The sequence below is a fragment of the Thunnus maccoyii genome, chromosome 11 (assembly GCF_910596095.1).
Source record: "Thunnus maccoyii chromosome 11, fThuMac1.1, whole genome shotgun sequence".
Lineage (NCBI taxonomy): Eukaryota > Metazoa > Chordata > Actinopteri > Scombriformes > Scombridae > Thunnus > Thunnus maccoyii.
In genome coordinates this window covers 28259491-28271912 of record NC_056543.1, presented here as the reverse complement: position 1 = coordinate 28271912, position 12422 = coordinate 28259491, and the positions used below count along the sequence as shown (strand labels likewise).

The 12422-nt window shown below is 41.9% G+C and overlaps 1 protein-coding gene across 2 annotated transcripts; it reads right to left on the bottom strand.

Moving 5' to 3' along the window:
* Positions 1–4936: 4936 nt before the first annotated feature.
* Positions 4937–12281, bottom strand: tent5c (terminal nucleotidyltransferase 5C). Of its 2 annotated transcripts, none has more exons than XM_042426601.1 (2): positions 12183–12281; positions 4937–10676 (listed from the first exon to the last, which is right to left on the bottom strand). In XM_042426601.1, the coding sequence occupies exon 2, from the start codon at positions 10652–10654 to the stop codon at positions 9506–9508; it is 1149 nt and encodes a 382-aa protein (XP_042282535.1). In that variant the 5' UTR covers positions 10655–10676; positions 12183–12281; the 3' UTR covers positions 4937–9505. The 2 variants fall into 2 exon arrangements, with proteins under 2 accessions (XP_042282535.1, XP_042282534.1); XM_042426600.1 differs by lacking the exon at positions 12183–12281 and adding an exon at positions 11860–12176.
* Positions 12282–12422: the final 141 nt, after the last annotated feature.

The window sequence follows — 12422 nt, the reverse complement described above, 5'->3', positions numbered from 1 at the left end:
TGTCTGTATGCATGTATGTTTGTCCTTCACATATTTCGAAAACCGTTCATCTGATCTACCTCATGCCTGGCGGATGTATTGCTGGAGAATCAAGGAAGTGTAATGTCGAGGGTGAAGTTGTTTGGATGAGTGGTTCTTAAGAAATATATAAAAAATACCTCATAGACAACGTTGATTTACTTCCTCTTCTGCCCGTGGAGTCAATGAGTGGAAATACGGACAGCGCCACTCTGCCACTGTGATCCATATTGTAGTCGGAGGTGGGATTACATCCATAGTGTTAATGACTTGAAAACATTTAAGAGACTTAAGCTTTACTATTGAACTGTGTGCTGTGAATGAAACTTGGCATTTACGTTCAAGACTTAGTGTTGGATGTCTAAGGCATGTTCAGAAATATATAAAAATACCTCACTAACAACATTGCTTCTGCTTCTTCTTCTGCTTGTGGATTCAACGAGCAGAAATACAGACAGCGTCACTCTTGCAACTCACACTGTGGTCAGAGGTGGGATTACATCTGTAGTGATGAGAACTACTGTAGAGAAGAATTGAAAAAGTTTAGAGTTAAACTCCCCTTAAATTCCCATTCCTCAGGCATGGGAACTTTGTATGTGTGTTCATTACATAATGCAGAATGTCTCAGGCACGTTTTGAACAGGCACTACAGTTCATTCGATCAACTTCACCTCAACTCAAAATTGTAGTCTCCAGATATTCTGCATGTGAGGTGATTAGGGAACATTGGGAAATTGTAGCATCTACTGATTGTAAGCATGTGAGGCGTATAGGGAGCATCGGTAAATTGTAGTGTCTACTGATAGTCTGCATGAGAGGCATTTAGGGGATGGCCACAACTCTCTCTAGGTATTGAGAAATCAGCCCGTTCCGAACAGGCACTGCACTAATTTCATAACTGGGTGGGCATTTCTGGTACAGCTTTAAACTGGTTTAATTCATACTTAACAAATAGATTTTTTAATGTCTGTGTTAATAATCATGTATCCTCCTTAGCTCCCCTCCAGTGTGGAGTCCCTCAGGGTTCCATCCTTGGTCCAATCCGGTTTTCATTGTACATGCTCCTTTTGGGTCAGTTCAGCCACTTTCATGAAATGTCATATCACTGTTATGCCGATGATAATCAGATCTATTTCTCTGCCAAACCCAATAACTTGAATCAACTGTCCTCCCTCCATGATTGTTTAGCTACTACCAAAGAGTGGATGACTCAAAATTTTCTCCATCTAAACCCTGATAAAACTGAAGTTCTTTTAATTAGTACTGAAATCTTTGTCACTGCTGCTACTCAGTTTATTGGCCCACTTCACCCAAACATTAAATCCACTGCTAAGAATCTTAGTACCATCTTTGACCAGTATATGACATTTGACCATCATGTTAATAAGCTTTTCCAGTCCTGTTTTCTTCAGTTAAGAAATTTTGCAAAAATAAGACCTGTATTGCCTCCTACTGTTCTTGAAAAATTAATCCACACATTCATTTTCTCTCAGTTAGACTACTGTAACTCCCTCTACACCTGCCTCAGTCAGTCTTCTCTAAAAAATTTACAGTTAATCCAAAATACAGCAGCTAGACTTCTAACCAGAACTAGCCGTAGTTCCCACATTACCCCTGTTCTTGCATCCCTCCATTGGCTTCCAGTGAAATTCAGAATAAACTACAAGATCCTGCTGATTACATATAAAGCACTCCATGACCTCGCCCCTCACCATATTTCTGAGCTCCTTTTTCCCCAATCCACGACCTCTTTGATCCTCAAATCTTGGCCTTCTATCTATCCCCCGCACAAACTGCAAATCAAAAGGTGATCGCACATTTGTATTCTTAGCCCCACCTCATGTGGAATCATCTTCCACAATCTGTTAGATCGGCTGAATCCTTGGACTGTTTTAAACAACGCCTTAAAACCCATTTATATCAGCAAGCTTTTCTATAGACATCCCTTTCTGTTCCAATGTCCTGTTTTATTTCATTTTGGTTGATCATTTGCTTGTGTCACTGCATCAGTTTATTACTTTTAAGCAAATCTTCCCAATTCTAAACTCAACAAAAATCTTACCACACTTGGACTAAAATGATCTGGGTACAAAACTAAGCAGCACGATGATCCTCTGGTGTTTGGGTGTGAACCAGTTGAGTCATTGCATGTTGTGGCCCTGAAGGCTAGTTTCATAAACCACGCTTGAGATGGGAGGAGTGGCTGCATGGCTGAAGCACTGCAGCTTTGCCAGACAGTTGGGAGCACTGAGGGGCCAGGTGCTGCTTTGCAAGTTATAATAATAACTGCTGGTTGGGAAAACAGTGTTTTCAGGTGAGTAGTGCAGCTGCTGTACTGTTAAAGAGACATTGAAACATGCTTGGTGCACTGTATTTAAAGAATTTTACCCAAATACAAGAATTTTTAATTTTAATTTTACAAAAAGCAACTATTTACAGTATTTAACCATGAAGAGAGATTGAAGATAAGAATTTATATGGTTTTTGCAGTTTTATTCACATGAAACCATAAACCACAGTGGAGAGGAAGTGGAGGGAGTGGAGGAGCCATGGAGTGAAGCATGTAAAGGTTAATATGGTCTGTGAAGCAGCATCAACACGTGGACAGAGAGGAATGGAAAAAGAGGTTGGTGAGGGCAGGTTGCTGCGTCACCTAAGTCTACAGAGTGAGTCATTCTCTGCAGATAAGTCAGTGTTTTATGAATGGCAGCTGGTGGTTCAGGGTGACGTGCAGTGATGCAAATGCATGTTGAGACTGAAGGTCAATAGACTTAAACGCTTTTAAATACTCTTAAAGCATCATGTTCACAAAAGCAACGTCCAGGCAGTTATTACCCAATAAAAAACACTGGCATGGGTAGAGTTTTCCAGATCAGAAAGAACAGGGCTTCAAGTTTTGAATGCTAACCGCTTCCCCAGTGATGGAGATGGAAAACATCTCTGGTTAAAATCACCATCAGGATGCCCACTAGACTGAAGTGAAGATGTTAGGAAGTCAAAGTTGTAAAGGCTGGAGGCTAAAGCCATCAGAAATGTGTTGCTACCAAAATCCGACAGTACATTCAGACATTTGATAGTCTTTTTAACTACAATGCAATGAGGTTAATGTATCAGCAAACCACCTTTACTGTAGATTCAATATATTAGTCAGTGAGTGCAGGCCTAATGCAGACATCAGTGACACAGAGGATGTACCGAGAGGCACGACCTGCAGGTTATTTTATTAAAGGATAGGTCTATCAATATCAAAACAAGACTGACATATGTATGACCTAATATTCTGGTTCCTGATGCATGTTGCATGTGGATCTGTGTGTTTTAGAAGTAAAGACTTAATAAATAATTTATATTGAATCAATTTGCTTTAGGGAGGAATCCAGTATTTAAAGACAGACTTAAAAAAAAAATGAACCCATCCTTTAAATGCACAATATGTAACTTCTGCAGCTAGAAGGAGTTTGATGATGTTGTGAAGTAGCATGGGATCATGGGAGTTGTTGTCTAAAATATAGGTCTAGTTGTTTTTAGACATTTTAATGTGGAATAGTTACATATTATACCTTTAAAGGGTTGGTTCCTCAAGGACAAAAAACACCTGACATTCTCAAAGATCCCTGTGCCCTCTACTGAGGAAATTGTCCCTGAGAAAACTGTTGTGTTTTGTGGATCATTCACAGTAATGTGGACTAATGTGAACCTGCTGTTGAATTTATAAAATGTCATTTTTCAATGCGGTGAGCGCCACATACAAGATTCCATTTAGGTAAAAAAATATGTCAGTTTTTTTGTTTTACTTGACCCTTTAAGTTCAAGATCAAGTTCAGTTACACCTGAGATGAAACATTGTTTCTTCAGGATCAGGGCACAAAAAACAACAAAATGGAAGATTAAAAAGAAAAAAAAAAAGATATCAAAGTGGGATAAAAGATTTGAGTTTGACATCAGTGAGTTAGTTGAATATCAAAAAACATGAAACATTTTCTAAACCTTTATTTGCCATTATGAATCCTCTATATGCACAACTGAGCCAGATCAACACTGCTCAACCCCCCTGAAAAGAAATGTTCTATCTTCTGGACAGTACTTTATGTAGCTATCTACATCTTCTGTTACTATATTCATATGAAAGGAGATGATGGACACAGAGGCCCCTGTCCCAGCAACCGCCGCTCACAGCAGGACTGCTGACTGAGCCCTTTCATTCTCAAACAAGAAATGTTAATAAGAGTAATGTCTCACAGAAGCTCTGGCTTAGGGGCCCCTCTGAGCCCGTGGGCCTCATGACCTTTGCAGTAAGTTAACAATCAAATTTGGATTTTAATTTCACAGTTCCTGGTCAGCTCCTGCAAACTACGGCCCTTCACTCCTGCTGCTCTGTGCAGCTCAGTTTGTATAGAGACATTTTATTGAGTCTGTATTTTATTAGCATATACATCTGTGATGTTTTACTGTGTTGTATTATTGTCTTGTATATTGCTGCACTGCTTTGTACTTGTTTCACACTGTGATGCAGTCCTTTATACTGCACTGTTTTATTTTTACTGTTGCACTGTGATCCTGGAGGAATTAATTTCATTCTACTGTGTACATGAAAACTTTCACGATAAAAATCTATTTTATCTTCTCTAAATTGTTAGGTTTTGCACTTTTTTAAATTATCACCACTATACAGACTCAATAATCCTGCTTTGTGAGGCTTCCATAAACAGTCCAGACTGTTTCAAAGGACAAGAATGATCTTTCACTCTTTGTCTGTTCCAACAGTACAAGTCTGGCAGTGCAGCATTAAAAGCCAGACATACAAAATATTATCTGTACAAACAGTCTCATAAAAATCTTTCAAATGCCAGTTTGGGATAAATCTGTAAAGCAGAATGTGCTGTGTGAAATTTTAACAACAAAAAGGCTGAAGCAGATATTGCATTTAATGTCTTTATTCATTATTTCCTCTTCAAACACATTTTCCTGATGTACATGTACATTTCCATTCAAAAGGAAAAACTCAAGTGAGGTAAAAGTGCTGAAAAATGAAATAGTACAATGGTTGTAACCATCAAAATCATCGTCACAATCACGAAGCTGACAAAAAAGCTCTTATGTATTAACTATTTCAAAAATAATGTATAGTGCGACAAATTTCATATTTCTCCCCACTTTTTAAAGTTGTATCCACAGGCATCCCCTCATACACACATGCAAACGAGCACACACACCTCCACGCATTAACGTAAACACAAATCTGCTGCAAAAAAAAAAAAAAAATTCACAACTCTTCATATAGAAACTGCAGGAGAACTTCCAGACGGCCTCCATCACATTCCCATGATGTAAGACTTGTACTTAAGACAAGCATAACCACTAAATAACTAATCCTCTGCTTTCTCTGCACCCCCTCGAGCAAAGAATACATCTACAGGTGTCATAAATAAAAACACCATGCACTAATAAACAAAGGCCCAAACAAATGGGACGACCAAAGGCAAGGTGAATGAGAGAAGCAGGAGGATCATAACACTGACAAGTTTACAGCAGAAAAAAAAGTGGGGGCGAGAAAGAAAGAAAAAAAAAAAAAGAAAAAAAAAGGCAAAATACACTTCATCCTCACTTTTTTTTTTCTCCACATTGTTCTTCACAAAAAAAGTTCATACATCTCATACATACATCAACCCTGACGAAGGAAGTGATTTAGCCTGAGCCCTGCTGTACCCCACTCTCATCATCATGGGGACGGTAAAGCTTTCGTTAACAGGCACATGTTTTCAGTCGTCAGAAAAAAAAGCCACAATAACCGTAAACACGTGAAGGTAGGGTTAAGGTGAACGGAAGCAAACATGCAGAGGATTTACATGCCAGGCTACATTCACCATAAACTAAGTCTAGAAAACGCAAACTTCTGTTTGCTGCGTTTTCTTTGACCTCGCTCGCAACTACTTTTAGCGGGCGATGCCAAAAAGAAGCCCAAGAAGAGACTAGTCCTCACCGTGGTCAGCAGACTTCATCCTGCAACTGTGAGCGGCAGCATCGCCGGGCTGCTGGCTTTGAATGTGCCTCCAAGCTCCAGAAACCAAGTTATCATCACTCAGAGAACATAAACAAACTGGGGAATGATTGAGAGACTTGAGGCTGCCATTTTTTTGGGCTTTTAGCACTTGGACAAAGTTTTGTCCCTTGGCTTTTAAACAAGGCAAAGATCATCTTAGGGTAAGAGTATGGAGATAAATCCAGTTGTCAGCACTAAACTTGGAGGGGGCTATTCATTGAGTGATGATAAAAGTCTCAGAACAAATGGATGCACAGATAAAAACCCAGCGCTGCTGTAATGCTGTAGCAAGCTGAAGCCTGCTGGCTACCTCCAACTTAAGGCATGATCTAATAAGAACCTGTAGAACGGGCGTGAAGAGGGAGAGTCAGAGTTACAATACAGAGTGAAGAAAAGACTAAATTAAGGCAACTATCAGGAGGAGACGTCTCAGTGTCAAGGGCAGTTTAAACCAATTCACCTTCCCAAAAAAAAAAAAAAAAAAAAAAAAAAAAAAAAGGGAAAAAAAAACAAAGCCCTCAAAAACACATTATATCCCTGAGAACCAGCTCAACTCCATTCAGCAATTGACCACATTAGCTTATTTACATTCCTCTCAGGTGGCTGGGTTTGGAGTAAAACAAGGCCTCTTTAAAGTGCTTCTGTTATTATGGGGTCTGTACTGGGTGACCTCCAGCTACTGTGCCACAGTACAGCTCGTCAGTGAACTTCAGGTAGTATTTTGGTTTGGATGGGGACAGAACTGTCAGCACAACAAATTTAGCCTGGTTACTTTGGAGCAGGTAGAGCTAGGCAGCCCATTTAAATTGACGGTATAAATACATAGAGTATGATGAGAAAATCGGAATAAATCAGTTGGATTTCAAAAGGCGTTCGGGGGAGACTGAAGTCAACATGACGACAAGGCCAATACTGATGGCAGGAAAAGACAAGAAAGGAGTATAATGAAACGACTGAGACTGTTACAGGAATGACTAGACAGATGGGTTTCAAGGAAAAATATTGTTTGGGACTGAAACTAAAAGAAAAAAAAACTAAAGGGAAAAAATATGATAAAAGAAAAATAAAATAAATAAACTCATTTTGAATTCAAACCAAAAGTATTTTGCTCCCCCACCGAAGACTGTATGAATTCTCCCATAAACTACTTTCCAATACAGCGTGTTGTATCAAGTCAGTTTCACAGGGTTTAAAGGGGCTGAAAAGAAAAGAATTATGCTAACCCTTTCCCTCCTGATCACAATTTAAAAAAACCTTTAAAAAGCTAACTCACTCTCCAAAAAGTGAAAGGCACTTGAGTGCTTCAGTTGCTGGTTTTATAGCATACTTTGGTCCAGAGAGAGACAGTGTGTGGCACCTCAGTTGTTAAAAACACTAAAGCAGTTCCAATACCAAAGCTCAGCAGCTGAGCCAGCACAACATGGCCTGACCACGGGGTGTGACCTGCAGAAGAGGCCGAGCTGACCTTCCTCTAACAATTCTCTAACCAGCCAGGAGCTGTGAGCCAGCCAGATAAGAGACATTTCTGGTTATCTGGTACAAACACGAGCCACAGTGAGATGAGCAGCAGCAGCAATGTAGTGAGCAGGAAATGGTGAAGGCTTCTGAGAAACAGAGGGGTGAGGGGGGTAAGCACAGCAGCTGCCACTTGCATAAGAAATTTAAGAGCAACTTTTCTCCTCTCAAACATGGATGCTATGATGTCAGCAAAAGAGGAGAGGAGAGATGACGGGTCTAAATCACAGCTTAGCCCATCTGCTAGTAATGCCACACTGCAAATGTTCAAAATTAACAGCTAATAATAGGCTTGGCTGAAATTAGAAATTCATAGGTTTGGGGGCAACGCTGTCACCACTAGTGGAGGGTGGGTGGGGGGGTGATGGCCTTGTGGCTCAAGTCATTTGTAGCTTCAGTGATAAATCAGAATCCAAGTCTGAAAGGGGAGTGGTATCCCTCTAGCAGACATGCTGGCATTTCTCTTAACATACCACTCGCGCTCCCTGGTGTCTATCCTTCCATGACCACAAATGGGGTTCAAACACTGCGTGGTCCGCTGCACTGGATAGGAGAGTACAGGAAGTGATTCAGCTCCCACACATGTAAGGTGGCGGCGCTGCTGCTTGCACACCCGTCCCTAGTTCCCCGCCCTGACAGTACCTCCCCCAGGAAAAAAGAAAAAGGATAATTATAGACAGCCTGTAGTTGAGAGCCAGTCGCTGAGCTGCGTCAGAGGAGGATCCCATTTCAGGGCTGCTGTCGAGCCTACAATGGTTGTGAGGGATGACCCTGTGGGCCCACCATGTGCTGCTCCTTTTAAGGAATGGACAGCCAGTCCAGTCAGCCTGTCACTCCAGGACTCCCAGCCAGCTCTCTCTCCAGGCAACGAGGCTAGCCACATTCTCTCAATGGGCTCGTGTCCATTCTGTCCTGTTTGTCAGCCTCCCACAATAGCCAGAAGACTGTGACATCTGGTGGTCACTGGTGAGGCTTCGGAAGGGACTTAAAAACAGGGAAAGTAAACTTCTCAGAGGCAGTCTATCTGAAGCCTAAACTGCCTCGCTGCAGATTTCCACTCGAAGCCAGTCTTGACATAACAGTACAGGACTGAGCAAAATGGATATAAAGTGGGTGAGGGGGGGCTCGTCCTACACTGAAATTCACAGTGGAAAATGAAATAAAAATACACACAGTTTCTCTTGCATTGAGTACAAATCACAGGCACTGCCGGCATATTATGGAGAGCACAAATGCCTGTGAGAGATATTTACATGTCAAAATGAATTAAAACAAATTGACTCTTCTCGTTTGCCCTTCATTGCTGATATGACTAAAGTTATTAGTGTACCACCACTCTTCCCTGCCCAGCGAACTAAACTTTTAAACACCTGTGCTCTGCTTTTTTTTTTTTTTTTGGCCATCACCTATTACATTACCTCTTCCCCAATAATACCATTTTTACATATTTTAATGTTTTTTTTTTCTGCCTTTTTACATTTTTAAATAACAGGAGAAAACCAAATTGAAGGCTATATCATTTTCTTCCCTTTCTTCAAAACATAGCCCATTACTTACTTATAACTTATGGGGAGGAGGGGGGGGTAAACCTGGAGGTTAAGGCACAAAACACAACTTCTTTAAGAGTAAGGCTGATAAACAAGGAAACAAACAAAGATGAGAAAAAAAAAAAATCTAAATAACACTTAAAAATATCACTTTCTATTCAATGACCTAGACGCCTCTGTAGATAAGGAATGAGAAAGGATTCCAAAAAACAAAGCAAAACACTTGTCCACTTAAATATAGTCATTTGTGCCTTGTGAGGAACAAATCATTTATTGCCTTAATATTAAATTTTTTGGGAGTTTTTGTTTTTATTTTATTCCTTCTCTCTGCTCAAAAGCAGCAGCGGCAGTCCTCTCTTGTACGTCCTTCCACTTGTTTGTTTTGTCAGTTACACGGCAGCCATGTTGGAATGTTCTGGTTAGCCACATAGTAGTTGCTGAAGTTGTGGTCTCGGACATAGGGCGCTGGCTGATAGTAGCAGGTGACACAGGACGCATCGGGGATGGCATTCTGCTCTGCCAGCACTCGGAAGGCCATCAGTGAGATGAGGTGGAGGGTCTGCCGTCGCTCGTGGCCCATGAGGCACACTGTGCTCTCGTTGACCACTCGCCGCAGGATCATGAGGTAGTCGTACTTGCTCTTCTCCTCACCTATAAAGTGGCTCTGGAGGTAGGCTTCAACTTTGCGCTGCTGCTCACCGATGTCAGGGAAGTCAATGAAGAAGCGTGAACACATGTACCGCTCCAGGCCCTTGAACTCCTCCTCGCTGGCAGGTCGAAAGTCCCGCACCAGAAGATTGCAGTATTTCAGCAGGCCGCCACCTCGGATCTCCTCGGGCCGCTTGGTGGCGATGAGCTTGTTCCGCAGGTGGCTAAGTGCCATGCTGAAGTCTCCATACATGCTCTCCCCACTCACAGTAGGGTGAAAGGCCTGCGACATGGGTGTCTTTGCCAGTTCATAATAGGCAAGTACAGAGTCCAGCACAATCTGAAAGGAGTCCACACTGAACTCAAACTGCCGGCGTATCGAATCCACAAACTTCAGCTCCACATTGCGGCCGTTGTTGTTGGAGAGGGAGATGAGACTCCAGCGGTCCTGCTCTGTGTTAACCTTCACCAGCTTCTGGACATAGGCCTCTTTGAGAGTCATGGGTGTGATTTTCTCTTTGTTCACACCCTCAGGCAGAAAGTCCAGCAGGGTACCCAGCACCACGTCCTTAATGAGCCTGAACTCTGCTTCATGCGGCAGGTCCACCCGGAAGATGACGTCCAGATCCTTGTAGCTCCAGCCGATATCCTGCACCAGCACATGGCTGGCTGTCGAGCCGTTGAGCCGTACGTCCTTTACTCTGATACCACTCTGCTCCAGACGGGAGCGCACCCGCGCCACAATGTCTTTCAATCGCACCTCTAAAGTAGGGAAGTTCCCCCGGCCATGAACAGGCACAACCTCTGTCAGGACTTCATTCAGCCGGCTCACCTGCTCCCAGGAGAGGACACTGCTGGCACAACTCTTTGCTTCCTTGTTATCCATCTTCTCACAAAGTTCAGATTTACTAAGATGGGAGGGAAAAAGAGATTTTAGATAGGGCTCCAACTGTGACACAAACCAAGCAAACTTTACATTTAAACCATTTTAAAGCCATTTCCCTTCACAACAATACAAAGTACTAAAGAGGAGATTTGACCTTGTTCAACTCAAATGCAATTTTTGTCATTACACATTGTGCAGGCACATGCCATTAAAGGAGGGCTGCTGTGTGGGAGTGTGTGTGTGTGTTGGGGGGGGGGGGGGGGGGGCACATATTGCATAAACATAAAAATAGACAGTGAGGCAAAATATATTAAAATATATAGTAATATAATATAGTAGGAAATAGTAAAATCACACTAAAAAAATGTCAACATATGTGCAAACTCGCATTATATCTGAAAGTATTTGTAGTAGAGCTGTGCGAATGGCATTGTAAACATATGGCAGTAGTACAGTTGTTATGGAGATTGTGAAACTCTAAGTTCAATATAAATCACAAATACATGCGATTACAACAATTGGCTCTGTAGCTTTTAAAAAGATCTGATGAAACAGTAGCAGCAACATGGCCCCTTTCAGCACGAGACAACCTGCTCACTCTCCGTTACGCGCGCGCGCGCGCACACACACACACACACACACACACACACACACACACACACACACACACACACACACACACGCAGCAAAGGACAGAGCCCGTGAGGTTTCTAGAACAGCTCACCGTGCGAGCTTCGCTTTTTATTCCAGAACCGCTGAGAGACAAACACCAAGCTCGCTTAAAGTGCACTAAACACCGAGTTTTCCTAAATACATAACCACGTCCGACATTAACCTTTAGAAAAACTGCAAATTAACATTACACGCATTTTGTCGAAACATCACCGGTACAGAAAGCGTTCCGGCTGACTTATCAATTTAACGTTAGCTACCAGTGACGAGGCAATATGAGTTTTTGCTCTAATTTACCCACCAAGGTACTGACTAACGTTAACATTTTAAACAAGTACAAGACGCTACCATGAATTACCGTTACGTTGACAAACTAGCAAACGTTAGTTATGCTGAGCTGAACTTCGGTTGAACTGAATCCCACCGTAATTTTAGCACGGTTGCCTAACACACGTTTCAGGGAAAAAAAAAAAAAAACAACTAATCAACGTTTTTATGTTAAAGTCTTCCAAACTGGTGAAAGTAGTACATACATTTCCAAAGGCGTATATTCCGAAAGCATTCAACGTCCAAAAAGAAGATGTTAACTTGACATTCGTGCAGACACCACCAACATAATCCACTGCCAGAAAGAGACACACGGCACCGCTTTTACACCGGTCTTTGAACCACTCTCCCCTCAGAAGACACGCCTCATTTATACAGCCGAAGAACGACCCACTGAAACTGATGCACAGCCGAAGCACGACACAGTCCCTCTGTCCACGTAGCGTGGCTTTTACGTTTATGAAGTACTACATGACTAGTATGTGAAGGTGCAAAAATTAAAGTAAAGACATTAACTTGATATATTTACCCAAAGGTCTAGCATTAATCATCAGCAGATCACACAGATCGTGCAATCGTTCAGTTTGGTTGTACCAATGCGCCGAGCGAAGTGTCTGATTGGTCAACGAGGTTTTTGCGTTGCCAGGTAACCAAGAGCGTCTCCAGGCAGGCGACGTTCTCTGTATCTAGGTCCACAGGCAGGTACTTACAGCTCTGATTCAGTCACACTTTTACATTTTCTTGTGACACATAATGAATATTTTGTATT